General features: G+C 47.3%; 3 protein-coding genes and 3 long non-coding RNA genes across 9 annotated transcripts; 3 read left to right on the forward strand and 3 right to left on the reverse strand.

Moving 5' to 3' along the window:
- Positions 1-1,933: 1,933 nt before the first annotated feature.
- LOC124685967 (protein NUCLEAR FUSION DEFECTIVE 4-like) lies at positions 1,934-4,219 on the forward strand. The gene is made up of 2 exons (XM_047219984.1): positions 1,934-2,377; positions 3,059-4,219. The coding sequence occupies exons 1-2, from the start codon at positions 1,934-1,936 to the stop codon at positions 4,199-4,201; spliced, it is 1,587 nt and encodes a 528-aa protein (XP_047075940.1). The 3' UTR covers positions 4,202-4,219.
- Positions 4,220-4,435: 216 nt separating this feature from the next.
- On the reverse strand, positions 4,436-6,141 carry LOC124685968 (AAA-ATPase ASD, mitochondrial-like). Its single transcript, XM_047219985.1, has one exon. It carries the CDS (start codon positions 6,103-6,105, stop codon positions 4,540-4,542), a length of 1,566 nt encoding a protein of 521 aa, XP_047075941.1. The 5' UTR covers positions 6,106-6,141; the 3' UTR covers positions 4,436-4,539.
- Positions 6,142-8,341: 2,200 nt separating this feature from the next.
- Positions 8,342-9,453, reverse strand: LOC124691292. Of its 2 annotated transcripts, XR_006998894.1 has the most exons (3): positions 9,265-9,453; positions 8,627-8,754; positions 8,342-8,481 (listed from the first exon to the last, which is right to left on the reverse strand). It is a non-coding gene; the product is annotated as an uncharacterized LOC124691292 (long non-coding RNA). The 2 variants fall into 2 exon arrangements; XR_006998893.1 differs by lacking the exon at positions 8,342-8,481 and having other exon boundaries at positions 8,511-8,754.
- A 190-nt stretch (positions 9,454-9,643) lies between these two features.
- Positions 9,644-10,385, reverse strand: LOC124691293. The gene is made up of 2 exons (XR_006998895.1): positions 10,200-10,385; positions 9,644-10,073 (listed from the first exon to the last, which is right to left on the reverse strand). It is a non-coding gene; the product is annotated as an uncharacterized LOC124691293 (long non-coding RNA).
- A 7,145-nt stretch (positions 10,386-17,530) lies between these two features.
- LOC124691295 lies at positions 17,531-23,764 on the forward strand. Of its 3 annotated transcripts, XR_006998897.1 has the most exons (8): positions 17,531-18,043; positions 18,285-18,452; positions 19,166-19,310; positions 20,367-20,467; positions 20,567-20,745; positions 20,888-21,285; positions 21,946-22,061; positions 23,373-23,764. It is a non-coding gene; the product is annotated as an uncharacterized LOC124691295 (long non-coding RNA). The 3 variants fall into 3 exon arrangements; XR_006998896.1 differs by lacking the exon at positions 19,166-19,310 and having other exon boundaries at positions 17,538-18,043; XR_006998898.1 differs by lacking the exons at positions 19,166-19,310; positions 21,946-22,061; positions 23,373-23,764 and adding an exon at positions 21,483-21,704 and having other exon boundaries at positions 17,539-18,043.
- Positions 23,765-24,464: 700 nt separating this feature from the next.
- On the forward strand, positions 24,465-26,700 carry LOC124689224 (exocyst complex component EXO70A1-like). The gene has a single exon (XM_047222780.1). It carries the CDS (start codon positions 24,465-24,467, stop codon positions 26,475-26,477), a length of 2,013 nt encoding a protein of 670 aa, XP_047078736.1. The 3' UTR covers positions 26,478-26,700.
- Positions 26,701-27,874: the final 1,174 nt, after the last annotated feature.

A 27,874-nucleotide genomic window follows, 5' to 3' on the forward strand; every position in this document is an offset into this window, starting at 1 on the left:
AGATGTTGAGCTTGTAAATGGTGAGCTTCCTGAGATCGGTGAGATGATGAAAGTCTACCACCGGGTTGACTCCTTTTTCAACAATCTCAATGCCTGATAGCACACGAAGGCCGTTCATTGTGTTCCTGAGATCTTCAGCAAGCTTCAACCCCTTCCCTTACGTCGAGCGTCTCCAGGCACTAGTAGAAAAAAGTCCTTTAGTTACGGTTTATGACGGGCTTTAATCCCGGTTGTGCAACCGGAACTAAAGGGTCGAGACTAAAGGCCCTCTCTCTTCGTCCCGGTTGCTTACGAACCGGGACTAAAGGTCCATCCACGTGGGTTCCGCGCGTCGGGGCGAAAATGTCTCCAGGTGAATTTTTCTAATTTTTTTTTTCACTCCATTTTTTTCTATTTTTTCGGAATTTTTATATTTCAGTTATTTGCATAGTTTAGTCTATCTCTAACTACACTTATCTCTAGTCAAATTACTTACTCATGGTCAAACTTCCCGCTCGGTCACCCATCCTCCGAGTTCCATTCCGTCCCGCATCCTTTTGGTAAATCTAGCACTAGCACGCTTAACTTTCGAGTTTCATTCCATCCCGCATCCAAGTGCTTCGCGCGCATGTATGTGATACTAGTATCATATCAATCCTATTAACATGTTGGTGGATGTCACATTTCTTTTCTGTTTGAATTTCAAATAATTCTTTTAATAAACAAAAGTAATGATGTAATAATAATCTTGAATAAATAAATAAATATTAACTTTTTAATTTGTATTATTTTTAATTTTTTAAATTTCATTTTTTTTGCCAAACCTAAAACCTAAAAATTTGAAAATCTAAAAATTGGGTAAAAGTAATAGTAATCTTTATGCAGGATGCAATTATTAATTTTAATTTTTTAAAAATTGAAAATTATAAAATCCGTAATTTATAGCAAAAACTAAAATCTTCCTGTTTCATTTGGAATTTTGAGAATCTAAAATTTGGCTAATCGGGTAATTCCTGGTGAATTCGGATGTAACTTTTTCCCACGATGATTTTGATATATTATACGTTTTTTCCAACGTCGTATGCAAAAGTTAATGCGGTTTTACCATTTTTCAAACCTTTTTTGCAAAAAAAGTGAAAATTCGAATTTATTAATTTTCCCTAATAGTAGGTTGCGTAACATACTGGAATCTCAAAAGATTTATTTTTTGAATTTCCTATCATTTTCTTTTCTATTTTACAGAGTTAAAAAAGGCGATCCACACAGGGGGGTGGTGAAGGGTGTGTGGGGAGTAAAAACCAGAAAAAACCTTTAGTCCCGGTTGGGGACACCAACCGGGACTAAAAAGGGTACCAACCGGAGCTAAAAAGGTCTGCGCCGACCGCAATCCACCATAGCCCTTTAGTCCCGGTCGGAGCATTAGTCTCGATTCACCAGCAGAACACTATCGAGACCGCTATGGAGCGCGTCAGTGGAGATGCTCTAAGATAAGAGATATTTTTCTTCAACAAAAGAAGCATGTGATCTTTTCCAAGGTACTTTGGCGTCATCTCCATTTCCATGAACAGTACCTTAAAGACGCGAAAGGTACGTAAAACGATATAATTATTCACAGTTGTCATCGTGCACACTATTATGCTCGAATTAAAAGCAGTCACCCTCACGAGAGAAAAGAAAGATTAAGGTTTTTAGCAAAGCATCATCCATGTTCTCCAAGGCAAATGGCTTCTTCTTGGGGGGGCCCATAATGTCAGTGACACAATCACACGAGGCGGCTAGTGCTGCCCACGTATGCCACGACGTGTGAGCACGAGACGTTCGCTCACTCCTTTTCGCCACATCATTGGAGCCTTGTTGAAGCCACACGTACGTCAACGAACAAAAAAAGACGAGTTTTTTCTTTCCTTTTCGTTTCCATCGAGTCCACCCCTTCTCCGGGTCGCCTGACCCGGCGATGGCATCGGGCGCGCGGACGCGGTGGTCGGCGCTGGCGGCGAGCGCACTGATCCAGTGCTTCGCCGGGAGCTCCTACTGCTTCGGCATCTACTCGCCGGCGCTCAAATCCTCGCAGGGCTACGACCAGTCCGCGCTCGACGCCGTCGCCTTCTTCAAGGACGTCGGCGCCAACGTCGGGATCCTATCGGGCCTCCTCGCCGCCTGGGCGCCCGGGGGCCTCCGCCGACCCTGGCTCGTGCTCCTCGCCGGCGCCGCGCTCTGCGCCGCCGGCTACCTCCCCATGTGGCTCGCCGTCGCCGGGGTCGCGCCGGCGCCGCTCCCGCTCGTCTGCTTCTACATGTTTCTTGGGGCGCAGGCGCAGACCTTCCTCAACACCGCCGACGTCGTCACCGCCGTCGAGAACTTCCCTGACCGCCGCGGCACCGTCATCGGGATCATGAAGGTCCATTCCCCTTCTTTCAGTTTTGGGGTTATTCTATTCCTGTTCTGTTGCTCATCTGTGCATCAAGTGAAATGATAAACAGTATGATTAGCTTAAATTAGTCCATACAACCATGTGATTGTGAAGCCAAACGAATCTAAGCCAGCCGCCTGCTCTGCTCTGCTCCCACCAACCAGGTTCCATTTCGGTGTGGCCGTGTCGGGAATCTGTTTTGGCGGTGGCAGCACACAGCATATAGATTCTCACCAATGTGCCCATCAGAGCAATAGTTAGGGCAAGTGGATTTGATGCAACGCAACCTTACAAATAAACGGTTCTAGAGGTATAGCTCCCTTGCCTTCAACAATCACCTCTTGTTTCACATGTTCGAGAGTGAACCACTGGACTTGTATTTGATAATTTTGATACATTGGTGAGATAATGGCGTAGTCCCGAATCCCTTCTATATTTAACCCAAACCTGTGGCACATTTGTCCATAGGGGAATGAAGCTTCGGTGTTTTTTTTTTGTTGGACACTTCTGAAGGAACTCTTAGCTTCATGAGTTTTCACCCGACTATATTTGTAGTTCTGATAATGTGAACTTGTGTGCATCTAGGGGTGCACACACTTTGCTCCGCACTCTTAAAATGTACTGTCAATTAAGTGCAGATATTAAACCATCTATGCAATTTTCAAACAGGGGTTTCTAGGCTTGAGTGGAGCAATACTGGTCCAAGTACAGCGCACTATCCGTATTGATCCTGGCAGTTTCATACTTATGCTGGCAATATTACCCACAGCCATCACGTTGCTGCTCATGTATTTTGTCGATGTCTACAGCGCGCAACGACGGTACAATAAGAAGTTCCTTGATGCTTTCTCTCTCATTGCCGTTACTGTTGCTGGATACTTAATGGTTGCCATAATCTGTGACCAAGTATTTGTGATAAGTTCAGCCGTGCAGAGTGTTTGCTTCGTGATACTCCTGCTATTGGTCATGTCTCCGGTAGCTGTTGTTCTGAAGGCCCAGAAGACGGAATCGAAGCAGCAAAGTTTGGGAGAAAGAACTGGATTACTTCCTGAGGGGACTGCAGAGGATTCTGAGAATGCCAGCTCTAGCACTGCACTTGTGGGATCTGGTCAGGGCACGTCGCCTGACAAAGTAAACCTGAATGTAGTGCAGGCCATGTGTAAACTGAACTTCTGGCTGCTCTTCCTTGCAATGGCTTGTGGGATGGGATCGGGGCTAGCCACGGTGAACAACATCAGCCAGATTGGGGGATCCCTTGGCTACACAAGCAGGGAGACTGGCACTCTAGTGTCACTCTGGAGTATCTGGAACTTCTCAGGAAGGTTTGGAGCAGGCTACATCTCTGATTACTTCCTTCGGTCACGAGGAGTTGGGAGGCCTTTCTTCATAGCTGCAACACTTCTGATCATGAGCGCAGGTCACGCCATCATCTCCTCTGGCCTCCCCGCATCATTATACATCGGATCTGTGCTTGTCGGCCTGTGCTATGGGTCCCAGTGGGCTCTGATGCCGAGCATAACGTCGGAGATATTCGGGCTGAACCATTTCGGCACCATCTTCAACACAGTGGCTGTTGCGAGTCCCATTGGCTCTTACATCCTCTCGGTGCGTGTTGTCGGGTACATCTACGACAAGGAGTCGCCACAAGGTGAGCTTGCCTGCACCGGTAAGCACTGCTTCACGCTCTCCTTCGGGATCATGGCATGTGTCTGCGTCTTTGGGTCTGTCGTGGCGTCTGTATTGTTCATCAGAACGAGGAAGTTCTATAGGCGGGTTATATATGTCAGACTGATGTCTTTTGTAGAGAAATGAGAAACTTGTATATATATATATATATATATATATATATATATATATATATATATATATATATATATATATATATATATGTATATATATATATATAATGTTAACGATGTTAGTTTTCTTTGTGTTCTTACAACTATGTCATGTTACCATTTTTTATTCTGGTACTCTCTCTATATAAAAACATTACAGTAGTCTCTTATTATGTGGATTAACAACATTACAGTGGTAGCTTATTAAAAAAGAAAGCAAAATTATTTCAGTTGAGTGATACATATTTTCTTTCAGCAAATACTGCATATTTTTATAAGGGAGCACTAGTGAACAAGGTCACTCTACTCCTGTTACTTGTCAGCTTGCTTGATGTCTCCATTGGTTTCCTCTGTTGCCTTGTCCTTTCCTTCGTCTTTCTCCTTAGATTTGTTCGTCTCTGCCTCCTCTTTCTCCTTGGCTTTCTTCGCTTCAGCCTCCTTGGCCTCCTCTTCCTCCTTCGCCTTAGCCACCGCTGCGTCCTCCTTGGCCTTCTTGAGCGCATCGATGAGGCCTAACAAGCACACGTCAGGGTCCCTCTTCTTCTTCTTGGACATGGGCATCAGGTTTTCTGCCACGTCGGCAGGCGACATGTCGGTCTCCTCGAGCAACTGTCGGATCTCACCAAACAGCTCGTGCTCGACGACATCCAGGTAATTTTTTGCCAGCACCTTGAAGCCCTCGAAGCGGCAGTAGGACATCTCGATGTGCTTGTCCATCCTGCCTCGCCGGATAAGCGCAGGGTCCAGCTTCTCCTTGTGGTTGGTCGTGAAGATGATGATCCGCTCGCCCCCGCAGGCGGACCATAGCCCGTCGATGAAATTGAGCAGGCCCGAGAGCGTCACCTTCGTTGCGTCGTCCTTCTCTGCATCTGTCGGTAGCTTGGGTTTGTCATCATCCTCGGAATCCTTGTCACCCTTCTTGGACTTGCTTCGTTTTCTGGTGAGGTCGACGGAGCAGTCAATGTCCTCGATGACGATGATGGACTTGCCCGTTGTCTCGATAAAGAGCTTCCGCAGCTCGGTGTTGTTCTTGACCGCCGTGAGCTCGAGATCGTAGACGTCATAGTCGAGGAAATTGGCCATGGCGGCGATCATGGTGGACTTGCCGGTGCCAGGAGGGCCGTACAGGAGGTACCCGCGCTTCCACGCCTTGCCGACTTTTGCATAGTACTCCTTGCTCTCCTGGAACGCCATGAGGTCGTCCAGGATGGCCTCCTTCTGATCAGGGTCCATGGCAAGCGTGTCAAAGGTCGCCGGATGCTCAAAGGGGACGTGGCTCCAGACGCTCTTGGCCCGGTAGGGGCTCCAGCTGCTGCCAGCATTGTTTGTGAAGAGGCGGCGCTGGCGGTTCTTGACGGTGACAGCGCGGCCCTCCCCGAGCACGAACGGCAGGTAGGTGTCGACTACGAGGTCGCGGTGGCGCCTGTGGAAGACGACCCGGTAGAAGCGCCTCTCGTCCTCGCCCGGGTAGAAGCTGATGACGTTGGCCTTGGACTGCCGCTTGGATGCGTACCACCAGATGGTGGTGCCGCCGAACTCGTCGACGACCTCCTCGTTGTCGTCGACGGAGACCTGGAGGCTCTTGCTGTCCTTGCCGAGCTCGGCCCTGAGCCTGCGGGCACGCCGGGCGCAGGCATCGCCGAGGTAGGCCTCGGCGGCGAGGAAGAGGTCGCTGCGCTGGAACCGCTCGGCGCCGTACTCGGAGATGGTGATATGGAGGTAGGGGTTGAAGTAGGATGACAGTTTGGTTGCCCAGGTGGTGAGGTAGAGGCGGAGGGTGGGTGGGATGTGGTTCTGCACCATGGACCAGAGGAAGATGCCGCTCGCCAGCACAGACCCCACCCCAGCCCACCTCTCCATCATCATCGCTGCCGCCATGGCTGGATGTACCTCCTGCTGTTTCCTGATGGAAGGCTGTAGCTCGACCTGGATTGGAGTGGACGCACGCTGCGTGTGTATTATATAGTGCTGCTGGACATTTGTGTGCTGATGTTCTTAGGTTGACTGACCTGAGCCCGGCCGGTCGTCGGGCGGCGTCGGAGCAGGTCAGGAGGATTTGTCGGAGCTGAGAAGCATCGATCGATGACTCCAAGGAAACCAGATTGATTGGTGGATGCAGTGGCAAATGCAGATTTGGCAAGCTTAATCTGGTGCCAAGTATCAACCAGATGCGTCATTTTGCGTTTGTTAATGCATCTTGCCGCTGACAGACGAGTATAATTTACATGTGTGACGATATCATGATCGGTGAGTGAGTCGTGAGCAGGACGAAATATGGTGACGAACTGACGGATGACTTCATGCATGTGTTGGTGAAACGCCCGTCGTCATGTACCTAGCAGATCTTTCAGTCTGGGCCTACAAGCCAGACTGTTGGGCCAGGACTACCGTTAGCATTGTGCATTTGGGCCAACATTGGCGTCTCCATTTGTCAAGAACGGACAACACCGTCCAAGGATGTTCCTTAAATGCCCAGCCTTCAAACCATGTCTACTTTTCTCAAACTATCCTCAGAATTGAGGAAAAAGGGAGGAGCTCTCCCATTTTAGTCTCCATGTCATCGTTTTGTCTCAGCACAGCCCACCCGTCAGTGGCCCACTCCTCCATCTATTCCTCTCTCTCTCGCCGCGTCGAATCCGGCTCACCAACCATTGCTAGCGTCAACGAGATCCTCTCGGAACATGTCGTGCCCTCCCGAGGCCAGATAGGACAGTTGTCGCGACACCTTGTATGGCCCCGGGAGCTCGCCGAGAGGCTGGTGCAGGCTATCTCATACGCCAACATTCTCCACCCACCGCTTGTCCCTCACGCCGCGATTCACTACTCTAGCCTGTGTGCATCCCTGACAGCTACAACTCACGCCACCGCAACATACCGGGCGTCTCTGGCAGCCCTCCAGGTCATCGAGCTCTTGTGTCATTGACAATGCAGGTGATGGGTGTCTGTATAAGATCAATGCGGTACATGACGGTGACAACCGTGGCTTAGATATGCAGGACGTGGCTCGAGGAGATCGAAAATTCCCACGTGTGACGTGTCGATATGTATAAAGATGTAGAGGAAAATGTCTAGACAAATAGGGTTGGACAAACGAGAAGTGGCCTTGGATTACAATGGTGGAATGTCCATCCTCATTTGCCCACCCCTTCCCTTCCCTATGTGGACAAGATTTGATAAACACCATTGGAGATGCCCTCATGTGGCGCCAAATCACAGCTTCTTCGTTCTTTTGTTCTCTCCGTGCACAGAACTGGTGCATCAATCCTTAGAACATGCACCAAGACCCTTCTCTTCTTTTGGGATGCATGCAATGAAAGCTGGCAAAGTGGTAAAGAAGTGGACTCTATTCAAACAGATTCGGATGCGTAAAGGGGGTAGAAGGTAGCCTTCGCATCTTGCATCTTGTTGTCCACCGCAGGCGCGATGTCCCTATGATGCTTCTCTGTCTATGTGTCGATGCGTCCAGTTGTCGTCTCGATCCTCTATCGGTGTGCACATCGCCCTAGCTGGTGGTCCACGTCCTCTCTGATAGTTGAGTCCCTCCCGACGCCATACTTCCATGTGTCCTCCACGAGTTGTCATTGTCGCTAACCCTAGCACGCCGTGCATGCGACATACCGTTGTCGAGGACGGTGGGCTAGCCCGTCATGCGTGATACAGGACATGGGGGCGGTGCCCCGAACCGCAGGTGTGGGCTACGAGCGGGTATCGACGGCGCTACCATTGTTATGTGGATTTGCATCATAGGAAGAGTTTTTTTTTTTGCTACAATCGTTCTTCGGATTTGCATCACACATGAAGAAAGTGTTTGGTAGATACGTTCTTTGGATTTGCATCATAGGAAAAAAATATTATGCTACATACTTATGTGGATTCGTATCATGGGAATTTTTTTGCTACATTCATCCATTGATTTTGCTACAATAGCCAAATTATTTGGGACGTGGTCTCTGGCGATGACGTGTCGGGCTTTTTGTCCATCGGGAGGATCTTGTATGTTTTAACCGTCACATGAAATTTTACTGCAACAGTATTACACTATCACATAAAATATGCTACGAGGTCTCCCGCATGGTTCATGTCCAATGGGTCTTTATCTAGTACTAGTAAGTTTGCACGTGCACGCACGTATTTTGACACGAAGGGCATAATTCACACTCACAAGTCGCGGCATCTTTCTTCCTGCCCTCATTTCTCTCCACTTCCAGTCTCTTCATCCGTCTTTGATTTTACTTTAGTCTAACACAAGAATAACTACAAAAGAAAATCAGTTTGGACGAAAATAAATAACACCACGGAGGCTGTGATTCTACATAAAAACAGAAGGTTCTAGTGACGCTAGTCAAATGATATCAAGATGCAAAAGTTTCGCGGAATGAAGAAAATAATAATTACTCACAGCATCCATTGGCATTTAATCCAATCTTCAGGTCATCAGAATTAATCATACATATTCGTTAAGGTTCATCTCCCTAAACATATCTTTATACCAGCCACCTCTTTTATCCAGAGATGCTCAGCTATGGCCTGTAGTAGGAAAAGTATGTGAGAAAATTGCGAGAAAGCAAGACTAATCTAATGTAACAGAGGAACTTCAGGTTCGAGTCAGACCAAGGTGTATGTAACCTAAAATTAATCTTTTCTTAAACATTTCACCCAAATTGACATATGGAGCCTTCTTAATGTTCTCAACCAGGGATGGCCCGGAAGAAAATACAAGCTATGGACATGAGACAGAAACAATCCAACTAAATGATATTAGGGCAGACAACTAATTCAGTGTGATAAAAATCATTAATAGTCCACTTTGAGAAATTGATGAAAGACCAATCATCTTAGCCGAACCCAAAACTTCTTCAAATCACAAATCCCCTCTAAAAGAAATAAAATGACACCAAGTAATCTCCCATCTTCAAATTCAATCAATAACTTCCCAACTGACGGAAGAACTTTCTCTTACCACGTAGATGTTTTGTGCTACTCTTTACTAAAGGATAAGTGTGGAACCAAGTCTAAATCTAATTTAGAGAAGCATACCTTTTACTTATCTACTTCCTCTATTATAAGGGTTGCCGCTCTCTTCTTCATCCATCCACTTCCATGCTTGCGCCACACCACAAATGCAAAACCGATAAAAGAGGATCAAACAACGATTGTATGGCAACTTTAGGTAACAGCTTGCTCACTCGATGTTCGCACAGGATACCATTGTAAGAATAGATCATATCATTTCTGATCATATCAATGAGGGTTCTGCCTTTGCCTCTCGCTAATTCAAATCATGCCACAAAGGTATTTAAGATCAGATTAACGTATTTTTAGAAAGCTTCAGAAAGTGCACAACTAACCTTTATAGCATCCAACCAACCTAAACACTAAGCGAATTTGCTGATTTATACACACCAAAATTTCATGGTTATAGTAAACCTGGTTTTATATCTTGTAAGACATGACGTAGGTTCTACCTTGACATGGTTATAGAAACAACGCCGTAACAAAATTAATAGTATCACCCATCACAACAAATTTTGTACAATACGACTGCTTGAAACAAGGATGACGAACCCACAAACCTAGCGAGGTCCTGCCTTCACTCTAGGAAGGACAGAAACAAGGAAGACGAAGTACATGAACCTACCGAGGTTCCGCCGACACTCCGAGAAGGACCGCTTCTCGTCGCTGTCGAGATCCGTAGTCGTCATCTGCGCTGTCCATGGGGGCTTGCAAGGATTCCAATTCAATCCAATCATCACCAAGGTGATAAGCACTCTCGAAAGGCGCACCGTGAAGCCCGGTGCAGGGTCTTCTGCTCCTCCCTCCGAAGCGGTCTCTCCTTCTCCGTCTTCCTTGTTCCATCCATGCAACGAAAATACATAGCACAGATGGTTTAGTAGACTGGCCTTTCAGAGGCTAACATTCGGAAATAACATAGCGCAGATGCATGAAAGTAAGCGGAACACAAGGGGCATTACCTTTGTTTTTGCAAATTGCAAGACTGGAACAGAGCAGCACTTCCAGTTTTATTAGCAGCGGAGTGGGGGACAACACGACACACAAGCGGTGATCATTCATTGGTGGACTGAGCATCAAAGAAACCTATGTACAGAAATCATCCTCACCTTATAGTGCACCTAGCGACACTGCAAAGATGTAATCTTCAACTGACTGACTCAATCGGTGAAAATGATTTTCTCCAATCTCAATTCACAGGGGTCACAGTGCCTCGGAGCTAGACTATTCCGCGGCGAAAAATTTACCGATCACCGTCGGTGCTCCCAGGTTATCTTAGGGTGAGTAGTTGCTCTGTTTTCTTTTGGCGTCCTTGCCAGCGTTGTAATCCATTCAATGGTATTGCATCAGCCTTCTCTCACTCTTCTATAAATTTTATATACCTTCCCAGGATGTAGCCTAGGAAAAAAATCATAAACCATTTAAGTACCAACAAAATTTAGTAAAGAACTTTTACTATGAGAAAATCAAGTATCATACAGAAAAGTGAGAAGATGCTACTGTCAGTATAGAGATACTTGCCTCGAGGGACTGTTAAGACTAAGCTCTAAAACAAAATGGAAAGTACATAGCATCTTCTTGAGAGCATTCTTTAAAAGATAGATCGACATGTTGGAAAATGGAATGCGAACACTAACAGCTAGAAAGCAGAGCCAATCATATCTTTGAAAATGGTACCTCGGAAGCAGATTTTCCAATTTGGGAGCCCCACCCTGGGCAGCCGCAACAACACTCTGCATCGCCACCGCTCACTGATCTACCTTGACAGCCACCACGATATTCGGCGGCGGCGTCACGGTCAGTTTGGCAGAGCTGGCTCTAGCCTTGGTGTCACGCCAGCAGCGGCAATTGGGCATACCACCCTTGACAACTGACATGTTTTGTTCCAGATAATTATTACACACGGTATTTGCATTCCCCTCTATAGGTATGTCCATTAGATCTTTAGACGGGTTATGTTCCCCTGATCAAAATAGATATGCTACTGCACAAGTACAAACAGATATGGCTTTGAGTACATGAGGGTTAAAACCCATGTAACTACTTGCTGGGAACATGACATTGAAATTATAATTCTTTCCTACAGTTTCTTCTAACTCATGAAAAATAGTAGGAGAAGCATGAGCATTCATCCGGCAAGTTCTAACACATTATAAAAATTTGATTACCAGGATGGAATTGAGTCACTCTACAGTAAAAAAAAAGGGATGTTGATCTCTCTCTATATCAGCTGAATAAAACTGAAGAGTATAGTGTATAAATGCATTCACTACAAAGGGCACCCTCAACCGTGTTTCCCTTTCCTTCTCCAGAACAATTCAGCTGACGCTGAAGCCTCGAGAGATCAAAGTACGGTACAAACCTAATTTTTCCCTGCAATTTTCTGACGAAAACCATTTTTCCCTGCAATTATACATTGTTCTATTTCTTGACGAAAGGTCTCTACTCAAATTTAATGCCCGAACCTGAAGAAAGTGCAGCAACCGGCAGGGAAGTTGTGGAGTAGCCTGCCGGTGTCGTCCTCGTCCCGGCGTGGAGGGCGGCCTCCCTTCCCCAGAGCTTCCCCGGCATGGAGGGCGGCCACAACCACAATTCCCAGCTTTGAGGGTGGCGTCGATTCCCCAGCGTTGAGGGCGGGCTCGACTCCCGGTGTTGAGGGTGGCCTTGATTCTCTGGCGATTCCCAAGCTTGAGGGCGGCCTCGATTCCCGACGATTCCCCAGCGTTGAGGGCAGCCTCGACTCCCCGGCGTTGAGGGCGGCGTTGATTCTCCGGCGATTTCCAAGCGTTGAGGGCGTGGCCTCGCTTCTCCGGCGTTGAGTGCGCCCCCTCCCGTCGAAAGTGGGCTCGCGCGGCGGCAGCGGACGCTCCAGTGGTGGCGGCGGCCTAATCGGAGGCAGGCTCGCGCGGCACCGGCGGCGGCGGACAGGGAAGTGCGGCGTGCTCGCGTGTAGGGCGGCGATGTAGCAGGGAATTAGTGCGCAGCGCATGACATCGACGGTTCCAAAAAAAATGCCTCCTCGTTCTTTCGTCTGTGATTTAGGACTGGTGCAGGTGCGGGGCGACGGACAATGGTCCGCTCAGTCGTTATGACCGTAAGATATGTGCTGTACTGCTGAGATCATTTGGATCACCCCAGTCTCTTCCTTTTAATAGTAGTGGAGATGGAGATTATTTTTTTGTCGGGGGAGCATTTTTTTCTGTTCATAGAAGCATTTGCGGGATTCAGATAAAAGTTGGTTTTGCTACAATAGAGAAAAAAAACCACAATCAAAACGTCTTTTGGATCATGGTAGTATTTGCAGGATTGGTAGTTAACTGGTCCGTGTGGCGGTGTGGGACAATACACTATCTCAGTCTGGCACGAGCCTCGTAAACACAACACTGAGACAACGACCTGGGTGGATTCTAGCAACTTAGTTTCACAAGGAATTAACATGATACTACAGCAACATGTAGGATCCAACGAGATCTCTTAATTACAATTTAAATTCATGACTAACATTGCTTTCTTATGGCCTCAACTGGAATCTGAATGCTATACATATATGGTATACAAGGAGAATTCGATTACAATCCAAAAGAAAAGGCACAATAATGCGATCGAAATCAGAATCCCAACTACCAATCTACGACAGGTGAATGCTTGCAATCAGGCCAGTTTCGATTTGTCACTTTGTAGTTTGTACAGGTGCTGCTCGTACGGGTGCACGTGCATGGGCCATCCCCCGTTAGATCTCGCGTACGAGATTCCACGCGCAATCATCGTGCGTTCTTTCCTTCTCGATCTATTCAACACCATCATGATTTGTGTAAGATTCATAGGCCTATATATTTTTATTACTTTTCTAAACTAACCAAAAAAAAACTGAGAATCAATTTGTGGTTGCATAGTTAAGAGCACGGTGATACCCTTAACCCATCAGAGATCAAATCTTAGGTTTAAGTGAAATATTCATTGAGTAGGAGATGACATTTTTTGTCAATAGCGACGTAAATATTGTGACTTCCTCAATCTTAACACCCAACCCTCCCGCTCAGCAGGATTTTAAAAATGTTGGACCGAAGAAAAAAAACATCATGCTCATTTCAGTTTTATAGGATTTCTTATGCACCAAAAGTTATCTGATTTCCACCCTAGATCATACAAAAAAAAGTTTGAGCGAATCTTATAATTGTCATGATATATAGTGCAAATGATTCCTTAGGAAAAAAATACTACTCCATATGGCCCCTACTAATTGGCACAACCATCTACTCAACCAAAACTACTACGAAAAACATTTTAATCAAAAGAATCCCAAACATAGGCTAACTCTTGGCTAACTGATACATACTTGCAATCCACAACAACTACACCTATAATTCACGAAAACAAAAAAAAATACAGCTACAACAACACCACAATTCTGATAGTTGACACACTAAACATGTGCAAAAATAAAGAAAAACCATGTATAAACATCGAAGCCATCATACCTCTTGCTAGTATCTTTAACACACCATAGAAACGCACAAAAAAACTCATGAATTGTGACCCTGCTCAAGTTTCGTTCCGGTTACTTTTGCTTTGGCTTCTCCGGGCGACCATTCTAATAAACGTACATGGCATTTTGCCTCTCTCCCAGATTCATAAAAAGGGAGCAAGAGGGCCTCTCGACGGGAGTGATTCCTGGAAAAGAGATCGTTCACACAGCAGCCTCGAGTTCGTAGTCAAACTCACCTTCATCCAGCTTTCATGGACTGGCGTGGGCCAGCGTCGATGTCTGGAGCAGGAGATGGAAGCTTGGATTGAGGAGGCTGTCAACGAGTCATCAAAGGCGGTAGATTGGTTATATTCAGATTCGTTTGATTTTGATTTGCTTTTTTGTTGTTGTGAGAGGTCTAAGTCGACAGCTGGGTAAGAGTCGCCAGATGACAATTGAAATAGTGAAGCCAGCTACAAAATAATGTTTAAAAGAAACAGGCAAAGCATCAAGATCTGATACTCTTTCTTCTCTCTAGAGTCTAGATACGGTCTTGTGTTAATTTGAAGGCTGTTGCAAGGAAACGACAGAGTGATCAACCAATAGACATGTGAATAGCAATGAGCATTCTTCAATAATTTTGTTTTTCAACCGCAAAGGCTATGCGTTCGATGCGGCAACTGAAGTTGTTAACCAACATCGGCAAAAGTGCCAATACCAATATTAAAGGAAAAGGAACGGAAATGTGATGTCGACGTCACCTAGGAGCCAATTATACGAACCACCATTGCCAAGACGTAGCAACCGGGACAAAAAAAATATGAGGACCATCCTCCCCTTGACAACCTTCCACCTTGAGAGAAACTCTTTCACAAGATTTGAAAGATCATACCTATAGAAGTTCAATAGTTTGAAACCACCAGTGACATTGGGAAGAAGATGTAGTCACATCCATTGGAGAGCAGAAGATAGTAATAATTAAATTATATTATCGTAGTATAACAGTTTTAGATAGTATCTACATACATGGATTGATGTTTGGATGCATATGGGTCCTTTATTTCAAAATTCTTCTTTAATACAATTTGAAATGTTAAAAGAATTCAAAAAAAAAATCATGTGTACATCTTCACATGCTGCATGTGCACACAGAAGGTTTTGTGAGACATATTTTGTCTTTTTTTTACGTTGGCTATAAAAAAATATTGTTTTACACGAAATTGTACGAACGCACGTATATTATCGAGATGTACATGTGAACTTAGACAAATTAAGACGTATTAAAAATCTAGGTGCTCTTTTTTTTGTTTAACAATTGCTTAGTTGCTCACCAAGTATACCACATGGTAAAAATCTAGGTGCTCTTGATCTTCTGCTTCTGCTTGAACTACATTGAGAACAAGCAAGTGCGTGCACCCTAGAGCGATTCCTGGGCTATCCACGATAGGCGCGAGGCGCTCACGGGCTGGGCGCTGATCTCCCGTCCGCTGACCCACGTATTGCCATGTAACTGGCTCAAATGAGTGAGAGAAATAAGGGCATCTCCAACCGGGCGACCCAAACGGACGCGCTGGGCCGTCCGTTTTGGGCCGTTTGCGTGCCCGAGCGGACGCGCGGACGGTGCCCCGCGTCCGCGCGTCCGTTTGGGTCGCGCGCTGCGCCCAACGCGCGCAGATTTGGGTCGCGGCGCCCCATGGTATGTTTTTCTTGTAAAATCACTAGAAAAACGCAAAATAAATTATAGAAAAAATATATAAAATAGTTGAAATGCTCTAAATGTATTATACATTACATAGTCCATGTAATCAAGGATAAAGTATTATTCAAATAAAATGAAGAAACGATACAAAATGCTCTAGGCTCCTTCATCATTGTTGTTTGCGGCATTGTTGCCTACATGCTTTGCCACATGTGCTCGACCAAATCAGCTGAAGTTGGTTGTGTACAGCTAGATCTCGAATTTCATGGTGCGCATGAAGAATGTCCTGAAATGATGCCGGAGCACGTTGAGGAGTAACCAACTCTCCTTGGCCGTCCCATTCATTATCAAAGAGTGAATCATCCCGCTCTACCTCAACAATCATGTTATGCATGATTACACAAGCGGTCATCACCTCCCACGAGTTTGCACATCCCGGGCTGCGGCGGGGTGTACGACGATAGCCCAACGAGCTTGGAGGATGCCAAACGCCCGCTCGACATCTTTCCGGGCTGCCTCCTGCTCTTTGGCAAACCTTGCCTCCTGCTCCGAGGCGGGGTTTCGGATTGTCTTCACGAGTGTAGCCCAAGGTGGATAGATACCATCGGCAAGGTAGTACCCCTTGGTGTAGTGGTGGCCATTGATCTCAAAATCCACATCGGGGGACCGACCGTACGCTAGCCTATCAAACACCGGAGAGCGGCTGCAGCACATTGATGTCATTGTGCGAGCCGGCCATTCCGAAGAATGAGTGCCAAATCCATGTGTCATGGGAAGCAACAGCTTCAAGAATGACTGTGCACCCCTCGGAATGGCCGCTGTATGACCCCTGCCAACCAAAGGGGCAGTTCTTCCACTCCCAATGCATGCGGTCTATGCTGCCAAGCATCCCGGAAACCCCACAGAGCGTTGATCGACAACGGAGCGAGGCTGTGTCCTCGGCATTTGGTTGCCGGAGAGTGCTCGTTCTCCGAACGAACCGATCACCGCTCGCGGAACACTGTACATCGATTCCGGGCCGGTTGACTCACTCATGCGCGTGTACTCATCTACGAAATCACCGGCAACGCCATATGCGAGCATCCTAATCGGCTGCCGTGCATTTCGAGTACGAAGAGAGGCCTACCTTGCCAAGTGCATCCACTTTCGCACGAAGTAGTCGTCGTAGATCTTGACGCCATCCATTATCCGGCGGAACAGCGGCCTGTTCATCCGAAAACGACGGCGAAACAAGTGCGGCACGAACAATGGATTGGGTTGGAAGTAGTCGTTGTAGAGCTGGTCGTGGCCGCGTTCTCTTTGCGGTCCAAGGCGGCCGCGCGCCCGGCAACGACCCCGGAACACGGGGATCTGCGAGACAATGTGCTCGTGGATGAGCACCGCGACATCCGTGAAAAATTCGTCGTCGGACTCCTCTTCGACGACGTGTCGATGAAGTTCTTGAAGTAGTACTCGTCGTCGCTGTCCACCATGATCCGAAAAGGGACACATATTAGTTCGAGCTTTTGAACGAACACCTCGCGAGCGGAGGCGATCCAAATGCTTCTCTAGGGACCTGCGGCCATGGCCGTCTCGGCCGACTTGCGGTGCTGGAAACACGGTGCGGAGGGCTCACCTCCGGCGGAAACGCGCGCAGCTGCGAACGGCGGGAGGTGTCGCGACGGTGAGAGGACAACAACGCCGGCGCCGGCGTCCTCCGGACTACGCTACGACGCGGCGAAGCGAGCGCGGGACCTCGACCTATGCTTCCGCCCGCTTGCCGGCGTCTCGACGACGATGGCCGGCGTCGACGCGCTCCGAAATCGCCGGTCCGTGGGTGGCGGCGGAGCGGGTGGGGAGATGTGTGCGGCGGCCTTGTGTTTTCGGTGGCGAGACGGGCGGGCCGGGCGGACAAGGGGAGGACGCGAGCGACCGGCCTTTCGCGTCCGCGGCCACGCAAACCCGGCCAAGATTTGGGCCGGGTTTGCGTCGTTCCGGACGCCGCGGGCATCCGTTTTAGGGATGGGTCCGCGCGCTGGGCCGCGTTTTTGTCCGTTTCGACCCATCCGGACGCGCGGGCGCGGGATGGGTCGCCCGGTTGGAGATGCCCTAAAATCCAGGGAAAAGGGAGTTGGTGAGGAGAGGCAGCCCAAGCCCTACCCCATTCCCTCGCGCCGCCGCCGCCGCCTCTCGCCTTCTCCTCTCATCTCTGCCGCTGCATCTCGCGCCAACGCTCCTCCTCCCCTCTTGATCCCCCTCGTCCTCAAGCTCCTCCGCCCCCACATGCCGCTGCACTTGCGGGGTAAACCCTAGCCGTGCCCCCTGCGCAGGCTGCGCTGCGTGTTCCCCTTCCACTACGCCCCTCCGTGCGGTAGCAGCGGTGGTTTTTATTTTCCTCTCCCTCCTCACTAGCAACGCAGCGGGTGCATCGTCGACGGCGGCAGTGAAGCAGCCCCCGCACCACCACGTCATCGATGGTGGCAGATCTCCTTCGCAGAGGCAGTTGAGAAATCTCGCAAGTTGTTCGACGGGGCGCTGAATCTCCTTTGGTCCTGAAGCACTCGTGGGTGGCTTTGCCATGGCCGACAGAGAGGAGGTAGACCCCGGCGAGAAGCCCCTCAACGAGCTCGGCTACAACTACAACCAAGATCTCTGGAGGGATGGTATTGCTATACGGCCACGTTTATTCCTTCAAGTTTTTTTGCTTGTTCGTTACTTACTCTTGGGAGTTGGATGGATGATAAGAGATCTCATATGGTAGGTAGATTATATTTTATCATATGGCAGACCTTTGACTGAACTTGTTATTAGATTTCTTGGCTATTTTCTTTTTGATAGAAACATGTGATCTTGTGCATCTGGATTCTAAAGAAATCTACTTATAAACATGAAATTCTGTTGCAGACGTTGTCCATCTCCTTTTTGACGATGACGGTCTTCATGAAGATCACACTGCTATATGTGAGCAGCCTGCAGTACACCCAGCCGGCATCCCTCGTGTGTGAATGGGTTGTGGTCTCCTTCACTTGGTTTGTTGACGTCACCATGACCGAGAACTCCTCCTCCTTCCATGTAAGAAAATACATTCACCCTTTTGGATGTCACCATTCTTTTATTTGTGGAATTCTTTTCAGGTTCGCACCATCAAAGTAGATTAATTACCTCATGCTTCACAAGTGTAAATGTCTGCAAGTCCTTTGATTAAATATAGGTATCTTCTTTAGGGACTGTCCAATGTACATTACACAATGGCAATTGAAGTCCACCTTCTCTTTTCATATTGACCGAGTGGTTCTTCTTCCCTGATTTGTTCTAATCTGCTGTAATAATCTATTACCTTAAATCAATGGGGTTACTCCCTTTAAAGTATTATTATGCACACTATCTATTGTATATTCAATGTCATAATTCACCATGGTGAATTGGTGATATTGAATTTTTTATATATAGTTGATCCATGTTGACATGATACTAAACATGGTTTTAAAGGCGCCAAGGCGTCCCAAGGCGATGGGGGGGGGGGGGGGGGGCTGGACGCATAGGCGCGTTGCAAGGCGACGCCTCTGTTGAGGTTGAAGCTGGACGTGCACATGAGCACGTCGTCCTCTTTCATCCCAAAAGCCCCTTTCAGCCCAAAAAGCCCAACTAACTATCTAAAGCCTAATCCTAGCGATCCCAGGAACAGCGCACGTCATCCTCCACTCCTTAGCGCCGCCGGCTCTCCTGGCTCTCCCGTCGCTGACCGCCGGCTCTCCCGTCGCTGACCGCCGGCTCTCCCGTCGCAGCGACCGCCGCCTCTCCCGTCTCCATGGGGCAAGGAGGAGGAGGAGGAGGCCGGGCGGAGAGGCAGCCACAAGCTTGGCCGGAGCTGGGGAGGCCGCGTGAGAGGAGCTCCCTCCTCTCTCTCTTCTCTCCCAATCGATTCCCCTGGTATGTTCCCCTCTCTCTCTTCCCTCTCTTTCCCCATCCCTGGCCCCCAATTTCCCTCCCAGGACCGCCAATTTCAGTTTTCCCTCCCGCCACCGCACAGTTTCCCGCGCCACCTGACCGAGGCGTCCAGAAGCGAGGAAGGCGGAGATTTTCACGCCTAGGCGACGACTTGGGACGCCTCGGCGACGCCTTTGGACGCCTTAGGCTCAAGTCAAAGGCGATGACGACGCCTTCCAGTCTTGGACCGCTCGGACGCTTAAGCGTCGCTTAGGCGATGCCTAGGCGACGCCTTTAAAACCATGATACTAAATATCTGTTAGCTTGCATTGAGAATCACATGAAACTCTATTCTTTACATATGGATCAGGTAGATTTTGAACCTGCTCAATAGTGGAGCGCTACAATATTAGTCGATGATGAACACCCTCAGTGGTGAAGTCTACAATAGGGTAATATGAGTGTCAAAAACAAGCTCTTCAATGTCAGCATGTTATTTTGTAACATTAATAAATGAAAGGCCCCGTGTTTATTATTTCTATACAGGTACCTTTCGTTCTATGAAATTTTCATATTTATAGAAACACCATTTATCGTAAGTGATTCCTAGGTTAGAATTTGTTCAAAATTTTGCATCCTAAAATACTTTGTTCCAAATAGTCAACTGATACAGTTAATTCATGCATAATCAGATAATCATTTGGATGGTCTTGTATTCACATTTGTGGCTATCCACAAGTACAAATTAAATTGTTGTTGTTGGTTTTTTTCATACATGCTTGCATACATTTTTGTTAGTGTGAGGATCCAAGGAATCATTTATTTCCATCTCTGCCTTTTTGATTTATATATCTGAGAAAAACACATTCTATCAATGGTAATAAAGTACAAGGTCTTTATCTCAATAAAACAGAGGCCGGCTTCCAAATAATTGCCTACCAATGGACATCCAGATGTTGAGCTGTAGCTTCAGTTTTTCTGCATTTAGATTTATCCCACATAATCCACTAATAGATAATATTGTTGTTATATATTGACTCTCATTCTTTCTTTCCTAAGAATCCGATGGAAAAGGCATTTATTTTCCAAGCCGATCAAGCTACATAACACCTGGTGGAGCAAATAACAACAATTATGCGAATGTGCAGCTCATTGTAGAGGTTAGCACGATGAACATTCTCCGAGTCCTTTTTACTAGCTTGTGGATCAGTTTATCATGTTTGTTATGCTGGAAATTCGAGTAACTCGGGTTTCTGCAGTTTGGCCTGGCTTGGGACATGCTTCTGAGAACCCACAACTTCCAGATGCGTCGAATGAAAAGGGAATTTTTTTTCTTGGGCCACCATCAGTCGCGATTGCTGCATTAGGCGATAAGACTGGTTCTTCTCTTATTGAGAAAGCAACGGGAGTTCCAACTCTTCCATCGAGGGGATCACATGTATGCATTCTCTTATTTCTGTATAGTTCTGCTATGAGTTTTTTCCTTGCTTAAATTTAAATTCTGAACCAACTTATCGCTCAAGTTCTTACTATCTTTCTGAATTCCTTTATAAGTTTTACCTCGTGTTCTGTATTTACAGATTCGCTGAATAGATGACCAAGGCAATTGAGCCGAGGAGAGACCTACTGAATTGGACTTGCGGGAGCATGTCTCACATGGCTTGACTACGTAAGGATTTGGTTGAATGGAAGGATCACACAACATGTAGCTCCACTGGTGGGAATAGTGACGCGAAATTTTACTACTCGAGAATTATGTTCTACAAAATTTTGAGGACAAAAGGTTCTTCTCAGGGGCTGAGGCATACAGCGTAGTGTGAATTTTATGGAGCTATACTTGAATATGAACACTCAGTTTGCTTCCCAGGTTTCTCTGAGCTCCAGTATTTCCAAAAATTATGTTCTTTTGTTCTTCTCTTGAGGTGGCAATTAAGATTGAAATAGCTCATAAGAACATAAGGATGCTCGATGTGAACTGGTATACTTATCTTCTCTTTGTATGTTGCTTTCTACATGAAAGTAGACACTTGTGTGGCTTGATTATTTTTTTATGATTCTAATATGGTGGAATAGTTACGTTGAATTTGTAAAAACATTTTCTTTGTATGTTTAGTAGTAGGGCTGAACACTGAAAGGAGCTGAACTAATCTGAGTTTGGTTTTGGTTAATTCACAGAGGAATCAAGAAGAAAGAATGCGCATGAATAAGATAATAAGGAGGTGCATTCTCTCAGACTGTACATAGTGCAACCCAAAATAAAGTAATTCAGTTTTCACTGCAGATATATGCCTTTTTTATGAGCTCTGTTTGTATTATCTCTAGACCAGTGCATTCTCTAAATGTGCGAGACACTCATTCCTTCCTGTTCGCTGAACACTATATTGATATAGGGAAGGCTATTTTTAGAGCATCGGCCTGAGCTACAACAGTGTCGCCCAGAATTTCCTTCTTGGTATTGTATAGATAGATTTTGTTTGAAATACCATCCATATATTTATTGCACTCTCTAACTACAGTCCATAAGGTGCACTCTACATCCTTTACTGGTATTTGATTTCCTTTGGTCATGTGTGACAATTGGGTGGTACCACTTTGTCCTTTATAAAAATGTCTGACAATGGTGACAATATACATGCAGATTTTTGTGTTTATTAAAGAACAGTTTTCATTGAAGTGCAAAGAAGGCAATCGAAAGTGGACTGGATATTATGCATAGTTTCCTTCATAGGCACACAGGAATATGTTGTTTCAAAGGTACTTGAGCTTGTTTCAATGATAGGCAACCAAGATTTAAACTTTGGTACATTTTCTTTCTCTGAGTGGTGCTTAATGATAATTCATTGGTTTGTAATTTTTTTGTGCATTTGGTACAAAGTTTACGTCCAGGTTCTGATTGTTTTTCTCCAAGGCAACCTTTGATAAATATTATGTTTACTGTTTATTGCTGATTTTCTTGATGTTTGTGACGAGTTTTTAGTTCTATCTCCTTCCAGTTTATTTAGCTCAGTTGTGTCAGCCAATGGAATTGAAATAGGTTTTAGATTACATCGAATGCATGCATTTAATTATAGGATTTTTAAAGATCTGTTTCATAAACGCCCATGATGTAGATGGTAGCTTCTTTGTGATGTGGACCTAGGAAGTGGTCATTGGCTGATTTGCGTGACCGTGGCTCCATTGGGGCTGTGTGACAAGAACTGATCATGCATAAAGATTCAGTGCTTCGATGAATAGGTGTACTCCGGCGCACAATTGTGCTCATATGAACATTTTTATCCATTCATTCCATCGCATATCGAATTTAGCCTTTCACAAGAAAGGGTGTTGCTTTTGGGGTTTCTGTAGACCAGGCATTTATGATCATTTATTTTGCGTAGTTTATATTAGATAACAAGAAAAGAGGATAAAATTGTTTCTAAATACGGTCTGTCTTATGTATGTTGCATATGAGCTGTATGGTGGGCCTCTAAAATTATTTGTATTTGAGCTAGCTTAGCTCTATAAAAAGAGACCATGCTTTTAAGTTTAAACTTATTTTGGTAGGTCAATCAAAACCAATTGCAAAATGATCAATGCCTGGGTTAAATCCTAAAACATGATGGTATGTTGGAGCTTGAAAAAAACTGAAAGAAACCTCAAAAAATGTGTTATGTTGGTAAATGTTGCTCATGTTTACATTGATCTATCCTGATGATATGCATTAGTGGCAGCTTCACTTTTTATGTGCAGATCTAAATAAGCTATCAAAGCACCTTTATTCAGCATGTTTATGAGCTCAGGAAATTAGATTTGTTTCATGCTAATAGATGTCATCTTAGTAATTATTGAAGTAGTGCAAAGAACCAAACATTTGTGCTCACAAGAGTTATATCTTTTGTTCTTAAGATGTGTCATTCGAACTGGCTTCCATTCCCTTCTGTGCATCCTTTTGTTTCAATAAAGGAAACACATCTGCTGGGACTTCTGATGATATGTAGGAGTAGAAAGAGCATTGTCTACAGATCATGTTTTTTTTTTTGCAAGGAGTCTACAGATCATGTTTGATTTAGTATTACTAATACACAGGGAAGCTTGGCTCTTCAGCTGTTACGGCGTGGGCCGTGATTAAGATCTGGCAGGCCATCAACCCGAAGAGCGTCCTCAAGCCCCATCACCCGCCAAGACAATCATCAAGGCCGTGGCCACCGCCCTCTGATCAAAGAGGAGCCAGAGTAACTAGAGATTCAAGTTACCTTCATCACAACCACTTGCAAAGAGAAGCCTGCATTCTCAATTCCCGCTGGTGTGTGACATTGTATATATGTGTGCTGGCACGTGGGAGCAAAGAGCAACCTGAGTGCTATGTATTTTTCCTCTGCTGGTGTGAACGTTTGTGTGTTCTGAGTGGATCGTTGTTTGGTCTGTCTATGAGCTGATGTGTTACTTGATGAATGGAGGGCTACTGCTTGTTTTTACTGTTTTTATGGTGTTTACTGGTTTCAAATTAACTTGAAACTGCCCCATATTCTAGCAAATAAACTGATCTCTTGTCTTTACATTACATTATATCTTTCATAAATGCACAATTCTAATTATTATTTCTATTGGAGCATGTCCAAAGGCCAGTAAATATAGAGTGGCTTCTCCAGTCCTTGATTGGGACCCCAAGGACCAGCGAGGAGGCGCCCCAAGGGGCGCCCCAACCACTAGTTTGTATTCATCGCACTAGCACTACACCCTAGTTACGCCAGCAGATTTAACAAGAACCGCGCGGTAAAGAAAAACAGAGTCACCACATGCGCCGTGCGTCAGCGAATAGAAAATCTTTTGCATCCGAGCCGTTGACGACAGCGGTCCGTCCTTAATTTGGATCCTCTAAATCATCTGATGACGGCATTTTTTCGCTACATCCCGACGTGTCAGTGACTCGGAAAATTGGAGATTTCTAGCGGCGCCGCCCTTCCCCTCTCCACTCTCCTTTCTTTCCCATCGAACCACCGTCTTCTTCCCGGTGCCAACCTAAACCCCACTCTCTTTCCCCACCAAGAACGGCAAGCCGTTTGCAGTGAGAGGGGCGGCGAGCGCGTGCGCGGCGAGGGACATCACAGCTCAAGATCGTCTCCGCATTGCGCTCTCCGTCCGACCAGCAGGTTCTCTCTATCCTCGCCGCCCCGCGCCATGGATCAGGACGTCGACGACCGCGCGGCGGCGAGCCTGGCGGCGGCGGCGCGGTCGCTGCGGGCCGGCCTGGACCGTTCCCGCGCGCTGGGTCACGCGCTGGCGCGCGCGGGGCCGCGGCTCGAGGAGATCCAGGCGGCGCTGCCAGCTCTCGAGGCAGCCGTGCGCCCGATCCGGGCGCCGATGGCGGAGCTCGCGGCGGCGGGGCCGCACATCGACCGCGCCGTGGGGCCGGCCGCGGCCGTGCTCAAGGTGTTCGACGCCGTGCACGGCCTCGAGCCGCCGCTGCTCCTCCAGGGCGGCGCGGGCGCGGGGGACCTCCCGGGGTACCTCGCCGTGCTGGGCCGCCTCGAGGAGGCCCTGGGCTTCCTCGCCAGCAACTGCGGCCTCGCCGCGCAGTGGCTGGCCGACATCGTCGAGTACCTCGGCGACCGCGACCTCGCCGACCCGCGCTTCCTCGCCGAGGTCGGCGTCGCGCTCCACAGTCTCCAGAACAACAACAGCCCCTCCTCCGCCCACCTCGACGGCGGCCTCCTCGCCGCCGCGCTCGACGTGCTCCAGGCCGAGTTCCGCCGCCTCCTCGCCGACCACTCCGCCCCACTCTCCATAACCTCCACATCCACCTCTAAATCCCGCGTCCCCGCCACCGCCGTCCGCAAGCTCAGTCTGATCCTCGACCGCCTCCTAGCCAACGGCCGGCAAGAAACCAGCATCGCCCTCTACATCGATGCGCGCGGCAGCGTCGTGAGCGCCAGCCTCCGCGACCTCGGCCTCGACTACCTGCGCAGCCCGGCCGACGACGCGCAGGCGCTGGGCCCCGGAGTCGAGCTCTGGGGCCAGCATTTGGAGTTCGTGGTGCGCCGCCTCCTCGAGTCCGAGCGGCAGCTCTGCGCCAAGGTGTTTGGGGAGCAGCACAAAACCGATGCGTCGGCGTGCTTCACCGAGGTGGCGGCACGGGCCAGCGTTCTCGATTTCCTCAGCTTTGGCCACGCGGCTGCGGACGCCAAGAAGGACCCCATCAAGCTCATGCGTCTGCTGGAGGTGTTTGATTCTCTCAACAAGCTGAGGATGGACTTCAACCGGTTGTTCGGCGGGAAGGCGTGCGCGGATATCCAGTGCCAGACGAGGGACCTTGTGAAGCTGTTGGTGGACGGCGCCGTCGAGATCTTCGAGGAGTTGCTCGTGCAGGTGGAGCTGCAGCGGCAGATGCCTCCCCCGGCCGACGGGGGTGTGCCGCGTCTGGTCACGTTTATTGTCGAGTACTGCAACCGGCTCCTCAGCGACAAGTACAGGCCCGTGCTTGCGCAGGTGCTCGCCATCCACCGCAGCTGGCGCAAGGAGGTCTTCACTGACAAGATGCTTGCCGCCGCCGTGCTCAACATTGTCAAGGCCCTTGAAGCCAACTTCAACGTTTGGTCGAGGGCGTACGGGAACAACACTCTGTCCTACATCTTCATGATGAACACTCGCTGGCATCTCTTTAAGCACGTCAAGGGCACTAAGCTAGCCGAGGTCTTGGGCGATGTGTGGATCAGGGACCATGAACAGTTCAAGGATTACTACATCACAATGTTTATGAGGGATAGCTGGGGGGCGCTTTCGCCGCTGCTCAACCGGGAGGGGCTCATCTTGTTCTCCAAGGGCCGGGCCACCGCAAAGGACCTCGTGAAGCAGCGTCTCAAAACCTTCAACGCGAGATTCAGTGAGATGTTCCACGAACAATCGGCATGGATTATACCAGACAAGGATTTGAGGAGGGAGACATGTGACCATGTGATGCAGGCAATAGTTCCTCCTTACCGGAGCTACATGCAGAACTATGGCCCGCTCGTGGAGCAGGATGTAAGCGCTAGTAAGTATGTGAAGTACACTGTCGATGGTTTGGAAAAGATGCTTGGTGCACTCTTTGCTCCCCGTCCCAGGAGGTCTGGGAGCTTCCAGATCGGGAACTCCAATGGCAAGATGAGTAGTGCAATGACAGGATTGTATCGGAGTGCTTCCACAGTGAAATAATTCAATTTGAAGCAGCAAGAGATCGGTTCTATTATTTATGAAATAACTGGAGAAAAACGAGAACAATTCGGTTTTCACCAGTCAGCAAAGCAGTGATGTATAATAACTGACCCTTGACGAGGTCAGTGCTGGCATATGAACAATAAACCCTTCTTGATGGTGAACAGAAGACTATTGGAGTGCTGGCATATGAACAATAAACCCTTCTTGATGGTGAACAGAAGACTATTGGAGTGCTGGCATATGAACAATAAACCCTTCTTGATGGTGAACAGAAGACTATTGGAGTATTTCTTCCGCACCTATCTGTGATGTTGCCTAAGTTACCTTCTCCATTTTCTACCCTTCTTTCTGTGATTTCTATTAGTATCCCTAGTACCATGTAGTCTGTTCAGGAGCTTGTTTGGTGACTGGAGGATATCTAAATAGTTGCGGGGTGTATGTAAAATTGGTTGTAGTTTAGGAGGGTTGTAGACATTTTATCATTGTTCTATGGTGCTGCAAATTGAACCCTAGTATGCAATATATATGAAGAACTAGAGTTTGAGGTACTGTCACGAGTTCACTGGTTACTGCCATTTCCAAGAAGCTGGTTGGTTTACCGAGATGGAGTAATGCACACTCCCAAAGTCCCAGTAGACACTGGACTTCCATATAAAAATGATGCAATCACAGTGCACCTTTGGCAGTTTATTTTACATGATGTTGTAAAGCCATCGTAAAATAAACTCTTCTTGATGGTGAACACTGAACAGAAGACTGCTGGAGTATTTCCTCCGCATATTTGAGATGATACCTAAGTTACCTTCTCCTCCACTTTTTACTCTTATTTATGTGATTCTGTTAGCATCTCTAGTACCATGTAGTCTTTTGTTCAGGAACTTGTTTGGTGATGGGAGGATTTCTAAATAGGTGCGGGTTTGTAAAATTGGCTGTAGTTCAGGAGAGTCGTACCCATTTTATCATTGTTTCATGTGCTACAAATTGAGCTCTAGTATGCAATATATATGAAGAACTAGAGTTTCGTATACTGTCAGGAGCTAACTGGTTACTGTAATCTCCTCGTTTTCTCAGTGAAGAAGTTGTCTGGTTTACTTAGCTGGAGTAATGCATATCCTCAATAGATGCTGGACTTCCATATAAAATTAACACGACCACAGTGCATCTTTGGCAGTTGTTTTACACAGATGTTGCTGTCAAGGCATCGTAGAATAGGCCAGAACTTGCTGTTTGTTTTTTGTTTTTTGCCCAAAACTGACTTGTTCTGGCCAAGTCGGATTTTTGGGATAGGCTGAAACCAGCCATATGTTAGTGCTGACGTACATGGAGGACTAACTTCGATCTGTAGTGGTTTCTTAGCATATTTCATTCACATCGAGCGGTGCGTGACGGTTGTG

This window comes from Lolium rigidum, chromosome 2 (assembly GCF_022539505.1).
Source record: "Lolium rigidum isolate FL_2022 chromosome 2, APGP_CSIRO_Lrig_0.1, whole genome shotgun sequence".
Classification (NCBI taxonomy): domain Eukaryota; kingdom Viridiplantae; phylum Streptophyta; class Magnoliopsida; order Poales; family Poaceae; genus Lolium; species Lolium rigidum.